This window comes from Sciurus carolinensis, chromosome 4, assembly GCF_902686445.1.
Source record: "Sciurus carolinensis chromosome 4, mSciCar1.2, whole genome shotgun sequence".
Classification (NCBI taxonomy): Eukaryota; Metazoa; Chordata; class Mammalia; order Rodentia; family Sciuridae; genus Sciurus; species Sciurus carolinensis.
The window spans coordinates 59,180,213-59,204,586 of NC_062216.1; the positions used below are offsets into that span (position 1 = coordinate 59,180,213).

Consider the following 24,374-nt stretch of genomic DNA (forward strand, 5'->3'; position numbering starts at 1 on the left):
CAAAAGAACAACTTACAGTTTATATGCCAAGGCTCTGAATTTCTCACCTCAAAATCTTCACCTTTCTGTTTCCATACATCCTAAGCTATACTATTGCCCACCTAATCATAATTAGGGACCCATACTAAAAGACACACATTATCCTTGCCTTGAAGTCTCAATAAATGCCACCTTGCCCTTTCTCTTGAGAGACCTTATCAGACTCTGTTGAGGAGGTATTCACCCTTACTATGTGCTATAGTATAAATATGATTTGTCCCCCCAAAATCATGCAGGAATCTAATCCCCAAAGTCTTATGCTAATAGTATTAAGGCAAGAAATCTAATTCCCTTATGCTGTTTAGAAGTGGGGCCTTTGGGAAGTGATTAAATTAAATAAGGTTATTAGATTATTGAAGGCTTTATAAGGAGAGGGAAAGACAGACACACATGCTCCTATCATGCTGTGACACAGCCTAAGTGGGACCCTCGCCAGAGTCTGTGACATGCTGTTTGAAATTTGCACACCAGAAAGAAACATGATCCAAAATAAACTTTTCTTTATAAAGTAACTTGCCTCAGATATTTTGCTATCATAATAAACATGCCCCATGATTAAGCAATAAATCCAATTTTGTCATATCTACAGATTATTCTGATGATATTTATAACCTGGTATTTGATAATCTTTTATCTATAAATAAATGATCTATAAATCTTTAATCTATAAATCTTTGATCTTTGATCTATAAATATATGCTGATATATATTACCTGCTATCTTGGTCAAGACCAAGATATCTTTTCTGCCAAGGTCCAACACCCTGGACCTGGAAAACAGCGCATCTCTTGCATCTCCTACTGGAGAGATTTCTGTGATGGCAGAGTAAATAGGACACGCACGGGATTGAACTCTGATTTCTTGTCACTGACCTCCCCACATGCTAAATTTATTTTGTCTCCTGTGTGAGTCAGGAACCATGTTAAGAAATTTTTGGGTTACATAATTATATTTGAAAAGAAAAAGAGCTTGTGGTTTTGTCTGAAGTCTGTTTTAGTACTAATGACACCAGTATTAGTCTGTTTGTCCTTCTTTCTGTCCCTGTCATTTCTTTGTGCATCTGCTGGAGATAAGTTCAAAGGAACAGGCCAGGTGTAGTCTCTGGTCTCTGTTCAGAAGATTGCTTCTCAGATCAGTAATCGGTGAACAAACTTTGCCCTGAGTCACTTTTGAAACCCTTAAGAGAATTTTCCTCCATCTTGCCTTGTTTTGGACATGAGAGTAGGTCTGCCAGAGATTTTATTTCCTAAATTTGTCTATCTCCTGGCACTACAAACTTTGTCAGGGTTTGTGGTTGGATGGTCCAGTCATGAGGATGGTGCCCCCACCCAGATATAAAATGCAAAAGCAACACTTTGGATCAACTGTCCCTGGACTCTGATGGGTTTGCCTCTGTCTAAACTCAGCATTTCATGTATTTATGCTATAACTCAGTTGTGAATACTTGTCTTTTAAATGGCATAGTTTCAACAAAGATAATTTAAAGTTACAATGGTCACTCTATGAACTGTTGATAAAAACAAAACTGTCTAAAAATTAAACTAAAAAATCAAAATCTAATGATCTACATTTTACCATTGGTACTAAGAAGCAACCAAAATCTCCCCTTAAGCAAAGGCAAAAAAAAACAAAAAACGTTTTAAAAAAACCAACCTACAATAGTCTCTTTTAGATCCCCCAAAATCACAATTCCAACCTAATAATTTTATTCTATTATTTCTCATCCAATATTCCTCAACTGACTTCTGCCTTTATCTCTCCCTCTGATCTGTTCCCTTTCCCTCCTAGATATCAAAAAAACCTCAAAGATCAATTATTCCTAAAATTAAACTTCTCCCTGAACAAGGAAAAGTCCTTATAGGTGATTTTAAGCTCTTATCTCACTCTTACCTGAGAAAAATAGTCAAAAACTTTAGAAAATCTTACCACGTGGGTGGCACACAGCTTTAATCCCAGCAATTTAGGAGGCTGAGGCAGGAGGATCACAGATTTAAGGCCAGTCTCAGCAACTTAAAGAGGTCTTAAATATCTTAAAGACCCTGTCTCAACAATAAAAGGGTTGGGAATGTAGTGGGTTCAATCCCCAAATTTAAAAAAAAACAAAAAAAAACAAAACAAAAAAAAAAAAAACTTTGCAAAATCAAGAAAGGATAGAAAGAAGTTTGCAGAGGGGAAAAAAAAAAAAACATGCAAATCAAAATGTTATTTCCAACCTGGAGAATTACTACTGATCTTTCTAGTGTCAGTGGCACTCATTTTAATGGTGCTAAAGATCTTTTTTAAGCCCTACCATACTCAGATACACTATTGCTATCAACCCTAATATTCAGGAAAGAAAAACTGGAATTCTAAAATTCAAATTAGCAAAACCATTGAGACTCTTAAACTTCCGTGGCCTAAGGTATTGCCATTGATATTAATAACAATGAGCCCAGCAATTTCTGAGGCTTAGCAACTCTGCCTCTGAGTTCATAAGAGACTGGCCGACATGAGTCTAGAAATATCACCTCCAGGTCTATACTTTCTACTATTGCAAGCACACATATTTCAAGGGGCTCATGCAATACACTCAATCTTATCATCAAGTAGTAGTTTTTCTTCAACATCATCTTTCACAGCCCTTGCAGGATTTAAAATCTGGAGGCTCAGTTTCTTGGAACAGACATCACAGAAAGACAACTCTTGAACCACGATGAAAAGGACACTATCAGGCACTGTTAACAGCTAGCACAGCAGTGAAACTATAAAGGCCGATCCTTGGCTGCATCTCTGTGCCCCCCAACCAATATGTCTACATCCTGATTCCAGGACATGCTACTTTACAAAAAGGACTTTGTGGGCTGGGGATATAGTTCAGTTGGTAGAGTGCTTGCATTGCATGCACCAGGTCCTGGGTTCAATCCCCAGCACCATATTAAAAAAAAAAAAAAAAAAAAAAAAAAGGCCTTTGAAGCCATGATTAAGCTTAGGAACTTGAGATGGAGAGATTATCCTGGATTTTGCAGGTGGACCCAATGTACTCACACGCATCCTTATAAGAGGGAGATAGGAGGATCAAAAAGAAAAAGTACTGTGATGACAGAAGCACAAGAAGGAGAGATGTGAAAACATTACACAGCTGGTTTTAAAATGAAGGAATGTATCATGAGCCAAGGAACACATGTAGCCTCTGAAAGTTACAAAAGAGAACCAAGTAAATTCTTGTAGAATCTCCTGAAGAAATGAAGTCATGGTCTGGTTTTTAGACTTGTGACATCTGGAAATGTGAGAAAATGAATTTGTGTTATGTTAAGCCATAAGTTTGTGAGAATTTGTTACATCAGCAAAAGGAAACTAACACGATGTCTCCTAGTTAAAGAGACATAAACTAAACTTGAATCACTTGATGAGGAGACTACTGCTATTAGAGACCATAACCTGAGCATTCCTAGGAATCTGCAGAAACAGTCTTTGGAAAAAGACAGCATTCACCCAAGGACTTTGGATCAAGAAGATGACTGGTGAATGTAGACAGCTCCCACCCAAGGCCATGCAAAAAGACCACAGATTGCCACTCTTTAATCTACATTACTTTGCTGTTGGTTTTCCTAGATATTTTCTTTTTTATATTGTTGATATGGGGCTGGTTTTAACTATTTTTTGTATTAGACTTCTAAAATAGTTTTTTATTTTTACATCCTTCATCATTCTCTAATATGAGTCTCATACCTGGCAACAATTTACTTAAAAGCTGACTGAAGTATACAACTAAATGGCTAATCAGTTTGTACATCTATTTCTTTAGTACCCAGTCAGCTTCAGTTGGAACCCAATCCTTATAATACATCAGATTGATTCTTGGGTAACTAAACTCAGCCCTTAGGTGTCTTTTCGGATGGCAAACCCTACAATAGTCAGACATTCCAAAATCTAAAACCCTCTGTCATGTCATACCTAGAAAAGAAAGTTCTTAGGGAACCAAACAAAACTCAGGGATATTTTTGGAGCCATCTGTTATAACCAAACTTCTGAAATAGAACTTGGAAGAGGATGAGGTGGATGGTGCATACAGTCTTGTATCATTTACAAAAGTAGATACATTCTAAGAAATGTATCATTATGTGATTCTGTCATTGTGTAACACAGAATGAATTTACACAAACTAAAATGTACATGATGTAGCTAGCCAATATAATCTTGTGGGATCACTATCACATATGTAGTCAACTGAAATGTCATTATGTAGCACATGACTATATTGGGAAACTCTCTCTTACAATAAGACATGTTACTTTACAAAATAAAATATTTTCTCTTTATAAGTTGATTCATCTCAAGTGTGTCATAGAGACAGAACACTAACACACTCTCATTAGTATAACAAACACACTCCTATCACTCAGAAATTCTAAGGATTTAAAGTCTCATATTCAGAAACAGGGATAAAATCCAGTCAGATTCTGTGTTTTACAAAACACCTGCAACAAGGAATTATCTGGCCGAAAATATCAATAGTGCCAAGATTGAGAAATGCTGTTACACAACTAGGTATCTAATGATCTTGAAACTATAGATTTCATTGCCTGATGCCACACTATTCTGGATAAGGAGCATCAAATGTTACAACCAACTATATACAGTGATAGTATCCAATGACTATATAGAATTTGTGGCACAAAGGTCTAGTGACTATTCCCCTTAAACTGAACAGAACATGTTACCTTGATAAATCATTGTCCACTTTCAGGAGAGTCACTAATGTCATACAGGGCCTATTTGGGTCTCTCAGTTTCTCCTCTAGGAAAAAAAGATTATTAAATGACTGTTTTAGTCAATTTATTCATTGCTGTGAACAAAAGACTTGACAAGAACAAAATAGGGAAGGAAATGCTTATTTGGGACTTACGGTTTCACAGGTCTCACTCTATAGATGGCTGACTCCATAGCTGTGGGCTCAAGGTGAGGCAGAATATCATGGTGGAAGGGTATAGCAGAGAAGGAAAGAAGTCCAGGTCATGGCAACAGGAATCACAGAGGACTCCATTCACCAGGGACAAATTATAAACTCCAAAGTCATGCTCCTAGTGACCTACCTCCTCCACTCACACCTACCTGCCAACAGTTACCACTCAGTTAATCCATATTAGTGGATTAATTCATGAATTAGGCATAGATCTCATAATCTAATCATTTCACCTCTGAACATTTTTGTTTGTCTTATTATGAGTTTTAGGGACACCATATATTCAAAACATAATAATGACTTAATTCAACTGGAAGAAAAACTGAGCCTCAACTTTAACACCTAATCCCTACCCCGTCAAGGAGAATTCCCAATTACTCTATTTCTTCTCCTAACCTCTTTGGTTCATGCTTTAGAAAAGACTTGAGAAGTAGGGTAAGACCCAGAGGGTAGTAAGCAAGTTAGACAACACCTCCAAGGCTGTGGGGCTCTTTACCTAACAAAGTTCATGAAATTGGACAGACAGTGATGCAGGACAGAGATGCCTTGGGTTTGATATTGTTCTCACCTGGGGAATAAGAACTCTTTTAGGGAAAAAATACTGTACTTACATACCTGCAGACTTCTGGTATATTCTCTAGAATTGCTTATATTACTAAAGAAACCTGAGAAGCAAAGAATGAAATGAGAATATTGGGTAATTTGGCTTACAACACTAAGTGATTTTGTAAGATCTTTGGATTAGAGATATGGAGTGTGACCTTGATTTAATTTGGTCCTACTTCACTCTTGACTGAAAAGTGGACTCTAACCTCTGAACACGATCTTTATCATAGTATATATGTCTTTGTTGCAGCATTCAAGGGTGGTCTCTAGAGTCTTAAAAGCTGAGGTATGACAGTTGTCCCATCAAATAATGCAACACATAATCATCCAACAAAAAGAATAAGAAAAACTGATGATTATAGAGGTTGGTTCAAATACAATCAGATCCTCGGAGATTAACCAGTCATTCCCAGGAAGTTGATATATGATTGTGATAGCTCAAAAAGAAGTGAAGATCTGGATAGATCACACCCCAGATACTAATGGCCCACTCTCTAGCTCAAGAAGAAAAATGACCAGAGGGAGAACAACAAAAACCAAAGCTATCTAACCCCACACTGCTTGCTGCCTACATTAACTTGGCTTCACTACTGCACTGCTTTCATTAGTATAATTTCACTACCCCAGAGAGACTCTTGTCCAAGAAAGTAAAAGCTGCAAATAACTTCATTGTTCATCATAGGAATTTATCAAAAGACCCAGCAACTGTACAGAACATCAATCCAGTTTATATCCCATGATTCTTTGGATACCTCATCTCAAAATCCTCACTTTGCCATTTCAACACATCCTAAACTATTATATCATAATTACCTGATTCTAATCAAGTCAAAACTTGTCTTACACCAAACTTCAAAGTCTCTGTGAATCAGACCTCATAGCTCCTTCTTAGAAAGGCCATCTGCTAAGTTAGCATTCTCCTTACTGTGATAAGCAGTAAATTCAACTCTGTGTCATCCACAGGTTATTTGTTAATATTTGGGAAGCCAGCATTCTGTAAGGACAAAGAGAAAGTTCTAAAGCCAACTAAGAGAGAGACTGATTACAATAATTACAATAAAGGAATGATGAGAACTCTAAAAAAAAATCAACAGCAAAATAAATGCTGGAAGACAACAAGTTAATAGCTTCCATGTTCTGAAGAAACATAATTGGAAACCTAAATTTCTAAACTCAAGCAAAGTATCATTTACAAGTCAAGGAGAATTATAAATTTTTAGACATTCAAGTGCTTATAAATTTCCTACCAATGGTCCCTGAAAAGAAAGAACAACTAAATAAGAAAAAAGGAACCTAGAAGGAACGAACAGAATAAAGAAGCACAGTATGCAAAAGAATTGTTTTAAATGCTGGTAAGTCTAAATAAATATTGAGAGTAAAAAAATTAGAATAGCAATCATTTTGTGTGTTTTCAAAAAACCAGCTGGCACGCCTAAAGATAGCATATTAAAAGCAAGCATTTAATTCTGCTTCTCCTGAAACCCTACAAAAATGACAGTAGACTTTTTTTTTTAATGAAAAATAAAAGAACATAAGACCCACCAGAATGAAGAGAACAGAAAATATTTCAATAGCAACAAAATGTTGGATGCTAAAAAACAGAAGGCAAATTAATTGGGAAATACTTGACAGTCAGTCTTATTTATACCACAGAACATCCAAAAGGCCAGAGAATTGACAACACTAGGTACCTATTCCTGGAAGTAAGTGTGAATATGAACTAAAAACACAGGTTTGACTGGAAATCTGTTCAAGTTAATCCCCAGATCTCCCATCACTACACAATAAGGAAATCACTCCTTTGCTACACTAGCATAAAACTTCTTCATTCCCCGAAGAAGTAAAACAGAGGGTCTCTTGATAGGGAGGATATTAGGCATATTTAAGCATGATGGTATCATTCTATAAACAGACTGAGATGCGCCCCTGTAATCCCAGTGGCTCAGAACCTGAGACAGGAAGATCCGAAATTCAAAGCCAGCCTCAGCAACTTGGTAAGTCCCTAAAGCAAATTAGCAAGACCCTGTCTCAAAATAAAAAATAAAAAAGGAATGGGGATGTGACTTAGAGGTTAAGCACCTCAGGTTCAATCCCTGGTAACAAAAAAATAAAAACAGAGGATATTCAATAAAATTCATCAGTACAGAGGCTGCCCAGGAGACAGGACACCCAGAGGCAAAAAGAATCCCAAGAGTAAAAGCAGACCCCAGGAAAACAACTCTTCAGTACTGCAGAGAAAACCCTGTTTCCATGTGAATAAGTCAGAAGACTCCAGAAAAGACTTAATGAAAAAGATAACATTGAGGAAATAACTATGTTCACCAACAGGAGATTTAGGAAATTGGAAAAGAATATGAGGACTGAATTAGTGAGGCATCTATTGAAAATTAAGCAACTAAACAAAAAAATGATTATTAACTGAAGGGAAAACAGAAAAAGATAAGCAAGAAAAGTAATGATGGTACGTGACATGGTTCAAGCTTAAATAATAATGTATAGTTTTAATATACTAAACACTGAATATTTATTGAATATTTATTTAATAAACCAATGATAGGATTCCATAAAAAATAAGTAGAGGGGAGATTCTCGTGTATCTAGGAAAAGAAGAGCAGAAGAATTCTCAACTTCATAATGAGAAATTAATAGATAATGCTGAAAATTGAAAATCAAGAAATAGCAATATGAACCTATTATAGAGAAATAAAAGATTAAACACTGAAAGAAACACCTGAAGGCTGTAGGTGTATCTTAGTGGTAGAGTGTTTGCCTAACTTTCAAGAAAAGACAGAGAGAGAGAGAGAGAGAGAGAGGAATCACCTGTAATTATTCAAGATGTTTGCTTCTAGGCTGTGGGAAGAGGGCTGTGAGAAGAACAGAGGGTTCTAATTTTTACTAAGTATTAAGGAATTCATTGATTCTTTAAACTATGTACATTATGTGACTGATGAATATTAAGACTATTTTTTTTTTGTATTGGGGGTTGAATTCAGGGCCATAGTCCCCAGTCCTCTTTATTTTTTATTTAGAGACATAGTCTCTCTGATTTACAGAAGGTCTCACTAAATTGCTAAGGCTGGTCTTTAATTTGTGATTTTGTGATGCTCCTGCCTCCGCCTCCTGAGTGGCCGGGATTACAAACATGCACCTCAATGTCCAGCAAGGACTTAAAAAAAAAAAACAACTGTATTCAAATTACTAGATAATAATAAAGAAGAAGACAGGAGAAAAGGTATCACTGAGAGAAGTTAACATAAAAATCCTTGGAGTCTAATACCTGTGTTTAGGCATGAAGTAAACATCTGTGTGCTGCTTTTAAAATAAATAAAAATTAAAATCCTTCTCTGGTTCAGGGACAGGATGAAAATATTGATTTAATTTAGGCTTTAACTTTCAAATCAACTGAACTTGTTCAAGAGAATAAAGAATACCAAATAACTCCAACCAAAGAAAGGAAAGGAAAAGTTGGGCTGTACATGCAGTTCAGTGGCCGAGCATTTGCCTAGTGTGCACCAAACCTTGGATTCAATCCCCAAGATCACATTAAAAAAAAAAAAAAAAAAAAAAAAAAGATGGTAGGTAGGAATTATTTTAAATATACCAGTAATAACAGTACACATAAAAAACTCAGATTAAACTTCTATTTGATTTTTTTAAAGGAAAATGAAGAAAAAATAGAAATATATATTTAATTCTACGTATGGTCTATAGGAGTTACATTTAAAATAGAATAATATATATATATCATATATATTTATATATATCAAAGATATTTTTAATGCAAGAAAAATACAAAAAAAAAATCATGCAGTGTTAAAATCAGACAAGGTAAAATTTAATGAAAAATGCATTGTATTGATTCTTAGACTGCTTCTTCACTAATTTCTTTTTCCTTTTTCTTTTTATGTGGTACTGGGAATTAAACCCAGGAACACTCCACCACTGAGATACATCCCCACCCCTTTTTGGTTTTTAATTTTAGGACAGGATTTTAATAAACTGCCTGGGCTGGTCTTGAACTTGCAATCCTCCATCTCACCACCCCCCACCACTCCCAGTAGCTGAGATTACAGGACTGCACCACATGTTCAACTAAGCAAAAAATTTTAATTTCTTTTTTTAGTTGTCTATGGACCTTTATTTTATTTATTTATATATGGTGCTGAGGATGGAACCCTGTGCCTCACACATGCCAGGCAAGCACTCTACCACTGAGCCACAACCCCAGCCGTGCAAAATTTTTTAATAAAAAAAGAAATACCATCTGTGAACTTGGTGTATCTAATAACATAATTTGATACTATCCCAAACAGCAATGGGCATAATTAGAAGGAATAATTAATAAGCCCACAAATGTGGGAGATTTTAAATCCCTCTCTCAAAATTTGATAAAACAAGACCAAAAAATTAAGGACTTGTAATATTTTAAAACCTTATATAGAAGGGAGATAAAGAAAGAAATCCCAAAACAGATTATGTTTTTTTATATATGTATTATTTTCAAGCATGTATGGGATATTTACTAAAATTGGCCATATATCTCAACCAATTTCACTGTTTAAAATAAATTCATACTGATTATAGAAAATTTGGTAAATATAGACCAAATTTTGACATAGTAGTTTAAAGAACAAGATAAAAATTATAATCCCACTCCGACTAGTCTTTTAGCATTTGGTATACTTCCTTTCCGTTTTTTTCAAAATGTGTGTTATGTGTTTTTTCCTGCTGGAGATGGAACCCAGCCTCTTGAGTATGCTAGATAAGCAGTTTTTGATATTTGGGCGTGTTTTTTTGTTACTGCTGTTGTTGTTGTTTTGTTTTGTTTTGTTTTGTTTTGTTTTGTTTTGTTTTGTTTTTTGCCATTCTCACATTTACCGCATTTTCCTTTTGTATCCATTTTATGTGCAAATAATAATTCTATTATTTCAACTAAGAGAAGCAGTAGTCTCTCTTACAAAAAAAAAAATAAAATGCATATTGGCTCTTGCAATAATGTGTGATCCTTAGAAAATTAACATTCATACTGGTGACAGGTTTTCATCTGGATAGATTACTGGGGGACTCATTGGTGGAGAGGTGGAAAAGGAATAGAATTGAAGTTGAAGCAAAATCAGATTCTCGCTCTACCCAAAGGAACAACGTGCCTTCCTCCTCAATCCAGATGCAGCTGAAGACAGCAAGGGAAATTCCCCATTACCACCTGGGAGACGCCTGAAAAGACAGACTAATCACAAGCAGAGACCTGGGGGAGAGGAAGTGTAAAATAGGTTCCAGGAAGAAGCCAGAGGAGTGGGACCGAAAAGAAAAATAAGTAACCACAAAAGCGGGGCAGCCTCAAAGAAGAGCGAGTCTTTCTGCGCCCCCTTCCGCCTTTCTCCACACTCCCAATGCTAGATAAAGTCGCAGCTGTCAGTCAGTCCTGCTATTTGATCCTCTAGGTGAAAACGCTGTGTAAACTTGTAGCGGATTTCAGGGTGGACCAACCCAGAAAAGATAGGCGTGGCGGTACTCTGGGCACGGTTGGACAGAGGCACAATTTCTGAGTACACAAGAAAGGACTTTGGAGTAGCAGGAGCCATCTCTTGGGGATGAAACGCATCTTCTCCCAACCTCCCACACACACCTGCAGATTCTGCCGCTGGGAAGCCACGCCCCTAAGGGACAAAGACCGAAGCTTGAGAATGATTCTTGCAAAGAAAATCCTCCGGATTCTTGTAAGAAATTAACATAATTTTTGTTAAATGCCTGGCATATAGTGGGGCTTGACATATTTTAGTTATTGCTATTCTTTTTTTCTTCTTTAAGAATAATACAATAGCCAAGCGTGGTGGTTCATGCCTGTAATCCCAGGGGCCCAAGAGGCTGAGGCAGAAGGATCACAGATTCAAAGCCAGCCTCAACAATTTAGAGAGGCCCTAAGCAATTTAGAGAGACCCTATCTCAAATTTTTAAAAAATAAATCAAAAGGGCAGGGGATATGGCTCAGTGGTTAAGCACCCCTGTGTTCAATCCCTGGTACAAGAAAAGAAACATAATGGTTTGAGGCACAAGCTTTTGCTTAAAATAGTTCTAAATTTAAATTCATGCTCAGATCCCAGATATTAGCTCTTTGGTCTCTGCAGAGTAGATTTACCAACACTCTAAACTAGTTTACTCAATGAAAGATGAAATTAATAATGTCATTAATGTGATTAGTTTATTTATGTAAAGACCAGTCCATGGTCAAATGGTGGCAGTTAAAATTACCATTTAACATTTATTTGTTGGGTTTTTTAAAAATATTATACTCTTGTTAATTTCTTCTCCCTCTCTACATATTTATTCAACTATGCCCAGGGATCATTTCTTTTAAGACAATTTGAAACCTATCCTCCCTTGTTTTATTCATTCATTTATTCATTCAATTATTTTTCAGTTCTGGGGATCAAACCCATGGCCTTACACATTCCCACAAGTTCTACCACTGAGCAACACCCCAGCATCTTATCTCCATCTTCCAGTAGCTTCAATTTCCCATCTCTCTTATATTCATCCCTGTGTAGTATATCCATTCATGACCTCAACTATGAAGAACAGAGATTTAAGTAAGTATATAAATAAATAAAGTAAATAAAGCTCATAAGTTCTTTCATAGAACGCCTCTATGAGCACAAAGAAGGAACTGAATGAATAAGAATGGATCCAGAAGGGCATTATAGAAAAATGATTCTTCAGCCTAGTCTTGAATTATGAACATCTTGAATAAGATAACACTGGGTTTGAACCTGCGTTCTGCCACAGACTAACTGTGGGTGAGTTAACTAATATGGACAAATGTTAGTCTCCTCAAGTGCTTGCTGAATATAATATCTACTTAAAATGTGAGTAGGATTAAATGAACTGATACATGAGAAGCCTAAGGAATCAACAGACATTAAATTATCAATACATGCTATTTCTCATTCCTTCCTCTCCTTTCTGTCCTTCCTTCTCCATTATCTGCTAATTCTCCCACCACCATTTTCCTTTCTCCTCATCATCCTTTGTTTAGTTTGGTGTCACCTGGAAACATCATAAACCTCCTACTTACAAAGAAAACATATGCAACCACTTGAGCTTCAGGTTGACCTGTGGAAATAGTCCTCATGGAGATGTTGGTCCATGGACAGTTTCTATGGTTACCTATAAATAAGTGCCCATATTGTTGTGATACATTTTAAATCACATTTTATACCTTTTTGAGAAAAGTGAGATGCAGGGTTGAAACAAGCCTTGTTAAAAATCAGGATCAATTTTACCTAGAACGTCCTTTTGATCTACCAATCCCGAAGACAACTTTGCTTAAAATGAGGTCTTATAATTAAGTGCTCTTTCACAATTTATTTTGTGCTAATCATTGAAAGGTTTTCCTGGCTCTTAACGAATTAAAACCTCAAATTTCCCATGTCAAGACTCTGTTTCAGAGGCTGAGGATTTCATTTCTTCGTGTCAAATGCCATACCAAGAAGGCACACGGAAAACTGAAAGTATGCTTTTTTGGAGGAGAAATGTTAAGAGGTAAATTAATTCTAGGTGGCAACCTGTGAAGGTACCTCCCCTTTCTCACAGAACTGACCAGGGGAGTGTGTTGCCTTGGCCAATGCTTTCTCTCCCCAGAGATCAAAGCTGACCCACCACCACAAGCTGCTTGACATGTAAATTTCAACTCCTGATTTCAGCTATAGTGGAACCTCACTCAGTCCCAGCTAATGTACTTCCTGCCTTTCTTCCAGGAGACAATTTTCTGACACAGCATCATCTGGTAACATTTATTCTCTCCCATCTCTGTCATCTCTGCCACCTCCCATCATGCACTTGAGGGGAAGCCATATAATCCTTGCCCTCCAGGTGCCCACAGTCCTGGTGTTTACAAGGTGCTGACAACACAATAGCAAAGGAAGTGAATTTTCACTAAAAAGGAGTACAGAAGAAAAGAAATAGAGATTTTCCTCAGATTTCTTCAGGAATCTGAGGAAAGCAGAATTCACTATGAACTGAGCTGAGTCTTTCTGAAAGAAACCTAGGGTGCATTCTCTATCTTGTGATGCACTGGTTTAGAGCAGGTAGGGGCATGAACTTCACACTACCATTGTTTGAAGATCAGCTCTGCCAAAAGTCAGCTGTATTGTTTGGGCAAATTAGCCTCTCTGTCCCTCCATCTCCTCCACTCGAAAATAAAGACACTAATACCTACCTCATAGACTTATGATGAGGATTAAATGAGTTATGATATGTGAAGTACATGGCCTATGGCCAAATGCTAATAAGGGTACTGACCACTGTTATTTTTGAGAATGAGGAATGTACAAATGAGTATGCAGAATGCCTGTGTAATTACCTAATCCTATCTGGGAGGAGTGTGTGTGTTTAAGACACTGCCTGGGAGTGATCTTTAGACATCATGCTTTGTAATTGGCCCGCTACAATAACACTCAAGCGTGTGTGCGAGGCGAGGCGGTGCAGGTCTGGCTGCGTGGGTCTGTGTCTGGTCTGTAAACCCGGGCGGCATCGTGGCGGGTGCGGGCGAGCCCACGCTGCGCGGCGACTCGGACCTCTTGAGTGTGAGACCGTGTCCCTGTGTGTCACCAACGCGCACACTGATATGAACCCCACTTCGACGTGCGTGTCATGGCTTAAAAATAGATGCTAATCCGTCAGCCGGTTCTGGCAGCCAGCGGCAGCAGCCGGGGCGGCAGCAGCCGGGGCGGCGGCGGCGGCGGCGGCTGCGGCGGCGGCGGCGGGAGAGTCATGGCCGTGAAGCTGCCTGCGCCTGCGATCGGCCTCGGGAACTGAGACCCCGCACCCCACGCACGGAGAGGTACAGGGGCTGCGGCGGGGCGTCACCTTCCCTTCTGGCTTGCGGGCTGGGGAGAGGAACCCAGTTCGGGGTTATGGGGGAGAGAGGGGCATCCTTCCCTCGGATCAGAGCGAGCTGTGCTGTCCTGTTCCCTCCCTCCACCCAGCGCCAGGCTGTCTGGGTTGGCAAAGGGCTGAGGCGACAACCATGAACCTGTTACAACCGAGGCAGCAGACGGAGGAAGGGGGGCGATGGCCCGAGGCCTCCCAAAGCTGGCTGATGGGATTGGAGAATGTCCAGGGTTGTATCCCGGGGCAGAATGGGGTTTCTCCACCACCACCCTCCTCCCCAAGTAGAGAGTCCCAGGGAGAGCTGCTTCCTCTATCTGGTCTCCTTCCAGGCTTCCTCTTACCTTTCATCATGATATGGGCAGCAGAATCTATGAGAAAAAGGTTTATTTAGGCATTCTTAAACAATGATGGGGTCTTGAGGCCTGAGGAGAAAGGATGGGTGGTGATGATGGTAATGATGAAGGTGGTGGTGATGATGATGATAGTGGTGGTCGTGTTGAGGCAGTAGTGCTTTATTTCTGTGCTGTTTCTGACCCAGCCATTGAAAAAATACCTGTATCCAAATACCTGAATAGCCGGTTACCCTTCCCGAGTTGGGATCCTAAAACCCCTGTTTCTGAAATCCTGTGAGTGCTTGGCCTCTCCTGGCCTTGGGGGAAAGGAGAGATGGGCTCTGACTGCCGGTGTGGGATGAGACAGTGTGGCCATGGACAAAGATGGCCTCTCACTGCTGGATAGTATGTTGTAGTCCCTTGGGCAGAAGTCAAGGAAGGAAGTAGGAAGGGGACTGTGCAGGTCAACCCATGTTCCAAGCACCTGGGACCATAAGTGTGACAGGAGGAAAAGGAATAGGGGTCCAGGTGCCTGTCTGCCTAAAGGTCCAGGACAAGCCTCAAAGGCTGACCCTTCCCAGCTCTGAAACTCAAAGTATGACTCCAGTTTAACAAGCACCAGCTGCCAACAGGTATTCTGAAACACATCTGCTAAACTCCTAGTGGCAGACCCCATGCATGTTGTGTCGGGTCAGTTGATTCTAACAATATTAAAGGGTCTCTGCACCTCTGGGCCTGCAGAATCCTATGGAATCCTCATTTTCCTTTTTCTTCTCCCTCTACAGGCCTCAGGCCTCCACCCCTCCCCACCACACACAGGCACAACATTCTTTGTGTTTTTGACTCAGAACACCTGCTTTGGCTCAGAATTCTCACCTTAGACGTGAGATTTGATCAGGGGAGTATGGTTTACCTGTTGTACATACAGATTGACTCCTTCTTCTATTAGCTGTTGCACTGGGCAAGTATTTTCCTCAAACTTATCATTCCTCTTTATTGCTATTCTTCACTAACCTAGTCCCTCCCCACAAACAATTCCTATTAACAGGCTTATCTTTGAGGCTGTGCAGGGAAGGAATGGGTTAAGGCACTTCATCTCTCTGGAACCAAGAAGACCGACCTGGCATATGTCATGGCCCCAGCTGCTTTGTCTTCCTGCTAATTTTCTCTGGATGGGTCCAAAGCTACCCCATTCCCATCCCAGCTCCCTAGACTCTGCCTACAGCCTCAGGCAGATGAGACCCAGATTTAGGTTGGCAAGAGCCCCAGCAGTGGGCACAAGCACTCAAACACCGTGTGTGTGTGTGTGTGTGTGTGTGTGTGTGTGTGTACTGGCAATGGGGGGTGGGGTGGTAGAGCAGAAACTCAGCAGCTGGGCAGCTCCCTCTTCCCGTAAACAAGGACATGTGACTCTCCCACCTCCTTGTGTGGCAGAGCCAAAGAGCTCAGTGAAAAGAGCTGCTGCGGCTTGAAGAAAAAGGCAGTCCTCATGGCCTTACCTTCTCTTCCTTGAGGATCTTCTCCCCAGGGTCTGACGCAGCCCGACCCAGCCCAGTTAGCAAGAAGAAAAACAACTGCTCTGGACTCACTCATACCCCTTCCTCTTCCAGCAACAGCTACCTGGTGACCAGCCCCATCGTCACCGCAGCCATCGTGCAGCTGCCATAGTTCCTGCCGCCTCTAAGATGTGCCCTGGTAACTGGCTCTGGGCTTCCATGACTTTTATGGCCCGCTTCTCCCGGGGTAGCTCAAGGTCTCCTGTTCGCACTAGAGGGAGCCTGGAGGAGATGCCAACTGTTCAACATCCCTTCCTCAACGTCTTCGAGTTGGAAAGGCTCCTCTACACAGGCAAGACAGCCTGTAACCACGCTGACGAGGTCTGGCCAGGCCTCTACCTTGGAGACCAGTATGTACTGGGTAGACAGGGATCATGGCTGGGTGTGTATCTGTGTGTGTATAGAAGGAGAAAGGAGAAGGAAGGCAGACAGACACTGAGTTCTGTTGTTGGTTTCAGATTAAGAATTGAAGGGAGGGGGGACACAGGCAGAAAATAGAGGCTGGAGGGTTTGGGGGAGTTCAGATGGGGTTATTAAAATACCCAACTCTGGACAGAAAAACTCTGTTCAAGTAGTAATGTTATTCACTCACCAAACATTTAGTATTGAGTGCCAGTGCTATGTACAAGGCACAGTGGATGACTTCTCTGACCTTCCAGCTGTTGTGCTATGACTCTGGATAAAGACAGTCACTGGGAGCCAGGAACAGTAGGTAGTAAGCCCAAGGGGTTCATCTCAAGATCAAGCAAAGCCACAGTATCTGCAGAGAGTCTGCAAGTTGGGGGCTGTGGTGAGAGGAACATCAAAGGAAGAGCAGATTCTTCTCTTCCTTCTCTTCCGGTTCTTTCTTATAGAAGGATTTTTTTTCACATGTATTTTCACTCTCAATCTTCACAACAGCCTTGAGAGGTAGGTACCACTCTCCCCAGGTGATAAATGAGGAAACTGAAGCTCAGAGAACTTGTGACTGGCCCAAGGTCACATGAATTGTAAGTAGAAGAGCCAGGACTTGAAGGGTCTCTCTACTTTCCACTAAAGGAGTTTGCACTGGAAGAGTGCTTGCACTGACATAGGACCATTTTGCCTGAGAGGTGTCTGCCACTCAGCTGAGGGGTATGGTCTGGATTGCAAACTTGAAGATGACATTATAAAACAGGGTAAATGTGAGCCATGGCATAACTGGGAAAACAGAAAGGATTCTGGGTATTAATGACAGTATAAAGTAATTGGAGGGTTGGCTGTGGGAACCAGTATCAGAACCACGTAATGTCAAGATTAACAGGGACATTAGGTACATTTTTTTCTTATTTTTTCCTTTTTTAATGCTGGGGATTGAACCCAAAGTCTTGTGCATGCTGAACTTGTGCTGTACCCCTGAGCTATATGCCCAGCACTAGCAGGGACATTAAATGTGAGCACATCTAACAACCTTCCTCATGCTCAGATCCTCTCTGAAATATCCATGTCTACTCAGTGGTCTCCCTCCTTCTCCTGCTTAAACACCCAGGTAATGGGAAATGGCTCTCCCCGCAGATGCTCCAACCTTTCTTCAGCTAGAATTCCACTGTTAGTATGTCCTGTTAGTAGCCTGAAAGTGAAATCTGTTGCCCTATAGCCTTAATCCTTTGATCTTATTTCTACCCTTTAGGGCCCTGCAGGTCAAGGAAAATCCCACTTCCTCAGAGAACCCCTTCAATATTTTATTATGGCCATTTTCACCCCTCCTCCTTAGTCTTCTCCAGGCATCCTCAGTCCTCTCAACCATTGCTCAAAGGACAAGACTCCAAGTCATTGCCCATCTTCCTCCCTTCTGGGGCATTAGTAAGTAGAGGCCTGGAGCCCATGACCTAGGCAAGAAATGTCCCTGACAGCCTAGCTTCTCCACCTTCCCCCTAACCTCTGTTCAACACAGGGACATGGCCAACAACCGCCGGGAGCTTCGTCGCCTGGGCATCACCCACGTCCTCAATGCCTCACACAGCAGATGGCGAGGCACACCTGAGGCCTATGAGGGACTGGGCATCCGCTACCTGGGTGTCGAGGCCCATGACTCGCCAGCCTTTGACATGAGTATCCACTTCCAGACGGCTGCTGACTTCATCCACCGGGCGCTGAGCCAGCCAGGAGGTAGGAAGGAAAAGCCAAAAGGAGGAAAGATCAATGGACATGGAGCTTAGGAGAAGCCTAAGCATTCAACTATGGAGAGAGAGTTTAGCCATGTGACAAAATGCTCTGGATGCAATGTTAAGGAAAGAAAAATATTCTCTCAAGTTATTTTTTTTTTCCTCAAAACAATACATAAAACAACATGAAAGAAATCATCCAAAGTGTTAAGAGTGACAAGTTGCACCTGGGTGATACTATAATTTTTCTAATTTTTGGTTTTTACATATTTCTATGCTTTCCAATTATTTTTACCTTCAACATGGTAAAATGCTTTAGAAGTCAGAGAAAAAAAAAGTCAGTCCTTTGAATTCCTATGTTCTGAATCCTTAGATTCAATCAATTACAGATTGAAAATACTTGAGGAAAAATAAGTAATGAGAATGTACAGGCTTTTTTATTTCTTGCTTTTATTTCCTGAACAATATAGGATAGCAACTATTTACATAGCATTTACATTATATTAGTATTTTAGATAATCTAGAGACGATTTAAAGTATATGAGAAGATGTGCATATGTTATATACAAATAGTAAACCCCATTTTATGTAGGTTTTTTTATCTGATGATTTTTGGCATCTTTGGGGAATCTTAGAACCAATCCACCTTGAATACCATGGGAGGACTGTATATGAAAATATAAATATATTCAATGATTAAGAGAAGTAGCAAGATAAAAGGGTAAGGGAACCAGGTACCATGCATGTGCCTGCATCCCAGCTACTGAGACAGGAGGATATTGGAGCCCAGGAGTTTGAGGCCAGCCTGGGCAACATAGCAAGACACAGTCTCAGAAAACAAAGGGGAGGGAGACTGAACCAGGCTTGACACAGGGTGTTCCCTTGTACACTCAACAAATGTCAACTGAGTCCTTACTATGTGCTAAGTAAGCTTGGTTTCTCATTAGTGATGAGTCTACCTTTGAGCCTTTTTCAGTTTTATGGACACTAAGGTCCTGCACATCTTCTCCATCCCTTTCTGCAGAGGTCTCTACCCCTTTGTTGAGGATCTGCATTGCTTTTTTGGTTTATTTTTGTATTTCATTTATTGCAGTACTGGGGTCGGACCCAAGGCCTTGTTCATGCTTAGCATGCTACACTCCCAGTCCAGTATCTAGTATCTTCATTTTTTTTTTTTTTTTTAAGAAAAAGGAATAAGGTAGGTACCGTGGCACATGCCCATAATCCCAGTGGTTTGGGAGGCTGAGACAGGAGGATCGTGAGTTCAAAGCCAGCCTCAGCAAAAGCAAGGTGCTAGGCAACTCAGTGAGACCCTGTCTCTAAATAAAATACAAAATAGGGTTGGGGATTTGGGTCAGTGTTCAAGTGCCCCTGAGTTCAATCTCCCATACCCCGTCCTGAAAAAAAGGAAAGAGAAGGGTTTTTGCTTTGCTAGCAAAGGAGAAACACAGCGGACTCCTGACCCAGAGACTGTGATTCTTCCCACCAGGATCCAGAGATTGTGATTCTTCCCACCAGGATCTTCATTCTTAACACCACTCATCTGCACCCATTTCTGTCTCCACGTACCTCTACTTATCAGTCTTCCTAGTCACCTCTCCTTGTCACACTCTCTCTGGCTTCCTCCAAACCACCACAGTCTCCAGTTATCTCTTTGTGTCTCCTTGCAGGGAAGATTCTGGTGCACTGTGCTGTGGGAGTGAGCCGATCTGCCACCCTGGTGCTGGCCTACCTCATGCTGTACCACCACTTCACCCTCGTGGAGGCCATCAAGAAAGTCAAGGACCACCGAGGCATCATCCCCAACCGGGGCTTCTTGAGGCAGCTCCTGGCCCTGGACCGCAGGCTGCGGCAGGGCCTGGAGGCATAAGAGGAGGGGGAAGAAGTCAGGCCAGGCCCCTGGGTAGGTCCCTGACTCCCAGATGGAGTGAGGAGGCCCAGGGGGCAAGTAACAGATAGTGCAAGTAGCCCATTCTCTCCTAGTGGCAGGAGAGTGAGTGGTCAGGGATGGAGCCTTTGTGGGAGGGGATGTGAAGTGAGGTTTGGCAGTGTGGTTGGTGGAACCCAGGGTCTGTTGACCAAGAAAGGAAGCAGGTAGATTGCAGGTGGAAGATGGTCCTAGGACTCAATTCGGGCACTGCTGGATTCCAGCCAAGGTGCTCCCAGTGACTCACAGTTCCCTCCCCTCTTTGTGCTCAAGTGTTCCCCTCTCTCTTACCAAAATGAAAGGGCCATCTCTGTCCTGTGTCTGAGCAGGGAGTTAGAGATGCACCAAGCACAGATGTGATGGTATAGAGTTGTGACAGACGGTGCAGAGATGGTGTGAGAAGCTGTGAAGCCAGAGGGAGAAACCCACAGACTTGTTACTCCAATCACAGGAAGAGTAGGTGTGTGAGGGTTGGCATGGTGCTTATGAGAGCTGCCTGTGATCAAGACTATTACAGAGGTGCATGACTAGGTGGTCATTCACTTACTGGATTTGGGTGTCTGGAGGAAAAATAAAGATGATGGAAAAGAGGAGAGCTTCTCAATGTCATTGACAGTTTGGAAGAGTTCTGTATCTCTCCTGGGAACCCCAACCTTGCTAGGCATAGCAGCAGTTCCTGATCCCCTCCTTTTGGTGATCAGCTTCCCCACCTTGAAAACCTTCATCAGTTCTTGTGGAACCCTGGAAAATCTTCAGCTGTTATTTCCAGGGAGTCCACAAAGGGGCAGTAAAGGACCAAAAACTTTAGGTTTGCGACCACTTCTTGTTGCCTAGAAAGCACTTCCTCCATCTTCCGAGCTTAAAATAGGTCCCTATTCACATGCTCAAATGCATAAAAAATATGTTTATTTCTAAAAAATCAACCTCATTTCCATATCAGGTCCCCATCCTGATGAGATAACATTCTGATAAGAAATCCAACCCAACTGTAAATCTACATTTAGGGGTTTGTATTTTGCCTGGTGCCAAGGTATTGAGGGGGCGAGGGAGAGGTGATGTAATTGCTTTCTCTTCTGATCTTTACAGGCTTGCTTCAGAGGAATGCAACAGTCTCATTAGTAAGCTTAATAAAAAAAATTAGACTCAGAGCTGGGAGTGTACCTTAGTGGTAGAGCATTTTCCTGATACATACAAGTTCCTGGGTTGTATCCCAAAACCACCACCACCACCACCACCAAAAAAAACAAAAGATATAAAACCCAACCACAGTCAGTCAGTATTTGATAAGCATTCTTTCTCTTACTTCATCTCTTGCAATCTTGTGATGGCCCTTCCATGGCTTGAAGCCAGCTTTCGTAGTTACTTCTGTCTTGCTACTTTGGGTCTAACAGGTCTGATTGTTTCCAGTAGTCTGTGCTTATCATATTTTCAGTTTCCTCACCAGCCTTGCCCATACTAGGTTCCCTGTAGGAACCAGAACTCCAGATCTCTCAGAATTTGTAGGTCTCAATGCTCCAGGCTGATACTCATAAGATGGAGGCAAACTCTGTTAGCTGGAGTGTCAAAATTCCCTCACTGTCGAGAGACAATTCATCTAAGGAATAGCATGAGGTCTTCATTAGATGATGTTAAAATGGGTTGATTTCCTATCACAACTGTGGGCCAGAAAAATTACATATAACTAAAAAGAATCTCAAAATAACTCAGGCTCTTAGACAAACTGCAACTAGAAACAGATGGGTAAAGAAGACAATTGTCATCTCCTTTGTTTCAGCCTAGAAAGGACAGTACTACTAATGTAACTGAACAGCCACAACCATATTTGTTCAGTCTGATTGTACCCTAGACTGTTTGTGATGAACTAATTTGAGAATTTAACTCTAACTTCTAGTAAGGAATTACAGCTACAAAAGTATATTCAACCAAAGAACAGGTTTCCAGATAATCCTCACAGAGCAGATTCTCTACTTTTATTATTCAAGGATAATAGCAATATCTTTGCTATGCCCAGGTACTCTCCTGTCTTTACAGACACTCATCTAATCCTCATAAAAACTCTGTGAAGTAGGTATAATTGTCATTGCTTAGGAACAGGGAATCAAGGTTACCTAATTTGCTCAAGGATGCACAAAGAATAAGTGGAGGAACTAGGATTTAAAACTCAGTTCTCTGGCTCCAGAATCTGTTGACCCACCATACCACTATCCTGTGCCTCCAGCTGCACCACTGAAGGTGTGTATGTGTATGCGTGTGTGTGTGTGTGTGTGTGTATGTTTGTGTTTGTGTATGCATGTGCACATGCATGTGTGCACAAGGTATAGGAAGAAGAAGAATTGCTGCAGAGTAACTGCCCCACATCATCAGACCCAGCAACTCTGCTCTTCCTGGCTTTGTTTACATTCAGAAATATCAGTTTATTGAGGATTTCCCTGTCTTTTCTAGAGATTGTGACTCTTCCAAAAAGAATTATGTGGTTCAAAGGGAGGAGAGAGGGCCTACAGCCTGGTATTCACCCACGTAGAATCAGTCCCCCACCTCCAAAAAGGTTCAGGGTCATACCTGTCACAGGTTTAATGTCCAGACTCCCCTATTCTATCCTCAGGCAGTGCACCATTTAGACTAAAATAATATGAGCAGGATCATCTGATTAGATGCAGCCTGCGACACCAGTTGACTGTGCCTCAACCCTCTGGAGCTGAGATCCAAGTCACCCTTGTCACTCTGCTCCTTTCCCTGCCACCTCCAGCCTCCGCCTCCACATGTTGACTCAGGCCCTTGAGGCAGGCCCTGGAGATATTGCTGTCTCTGAGGAGGGGGAGGAGTGTCGGCCCAATCCTTCACCCCTATAACTAATCCCAACTGGAAAACTCCACAGGGAGCAGCAGCTAAGAGAAAACTGCTGCTTCTGAGTCCCAGGGCAGCAGATGAAGCTGGAGTCAGACAAGCATCCAGCTAAGAATTACGCTGGGTCTCGAGGACTTGGCGTTGCCATATCCAAGGACCCCTGCTACAAGTAGGTCCCTTAGAGAAAAGGATATTTGGGTCTGGGGGTGTAGCTCAGTTATAGCACTTGCCTAGCCTACATGAGGCCCCAGTTTTGATATTCAGATACAAAGAGAAAGAAAATTTGAATAGAAAAAGAATGGACCAGGTTATAAGAAAGAGAAATCCTGCTTATCATAGATTTCTGTCCTCAGAACATTTTTTGAGGTGGGGGGAAGAGCAAAAGCCTCACAAATTTGTAGAAAGTCCTGTTTGCATCCTAATCGCTGGTAAGAGGGCTGTAAATATGCCCTCTTACCTGGTGTCTTCGTCTCTTTTGGGTGCTATAACAAAATACCTGAAGCTGGGTACTTCTTAAAGAGATTTATTTTGCTCACAGTTTAAAAAGAAGAAAATACAGAATTATGTGGCCTCAATACCTCTAGGTAGGGTTCCCCTGGCTGCATCACATCATGGTAAATAATATCATAGCAGGAGCACATGTGAGAGGGAGAGACAGAAAGCATGGTGAGACAGAAAGCAAGAAAGAGCTGGGTGTGGTAGTGTGTGCCTGTAATCCTAACCACTCAGGAATTTGAGGCAGGAGATTAGTAAGTTTGAGGTCAACCTCAGCAACTTAGGGAGACCTGATCTCAAAATAAAAAAATAAAAAGATAAAAAGGATTGGGGATGTAGCTCAGTGGTAAAGCACCCCTGGGTTTGATCCCCCAGGAAAGAGAGAGAGAGAGAGAGAGAGAGGAAGAAAAGAAAGAAGGAACACACGAACAAACGAACAAAGGAGAGAGGGAGGGAGGAAGGAAAAGAAAGAGCTTCAGGGGTCATTCTTGCTCTTTTATAATAATTCATTCTCAAAGAACTAACTGAGATCCTACAGGAACTACATTAATCCCACTCAAATACAGTACCACCAATGACCTACCTACCTTCCATTAGGACCCATCTCTTTAAAGGTCCCAC

At 41.2% G+C, this 24,374-nt stretch overlaps 1 protein-coding gene across 2 annotated transcripts; it reads left to right on the forward strand.

Moving 5' to 3' along the window:
* Positions 1-14,088: 14,088 nt before the first annotated feature.
* On the forward strand, positions 14,089-24,099 carry Dusp26 (dual specificity phosphatase 26). 2 transcript variants are annotated; one of them, XM_047551793.1, is made up of 4 exons: positions 14,089-14,426; positions 16,419-16,714; positions 18,277-18,491; positions 20,158-24,099. In XM_047551793.1, the coding sequence occupies exons 2-4, from the start codon at positions 16,494-16,496 to the stop codon at positions 20,355-20,357; spliced, it is 636 nt and encodes a 211-aa protein (XP_047407749.1). In that variant the 5' UTR covers positions 14,089-14,426; positions 16,419-16,493; the 3' UTR covers positions 20,358-24,099. The 2 variants fall into 2 exon arrangements, with proteins under 2 accessions (XP_047407749.1, XP_047407750.1); XM_047551794.1 differs by lacking the exon at positions 14,089-14,426 and adding an exon at positions 16,266-16,337.
* Positions 24,100-24,374: the final 275 nt, after the last annotated feature.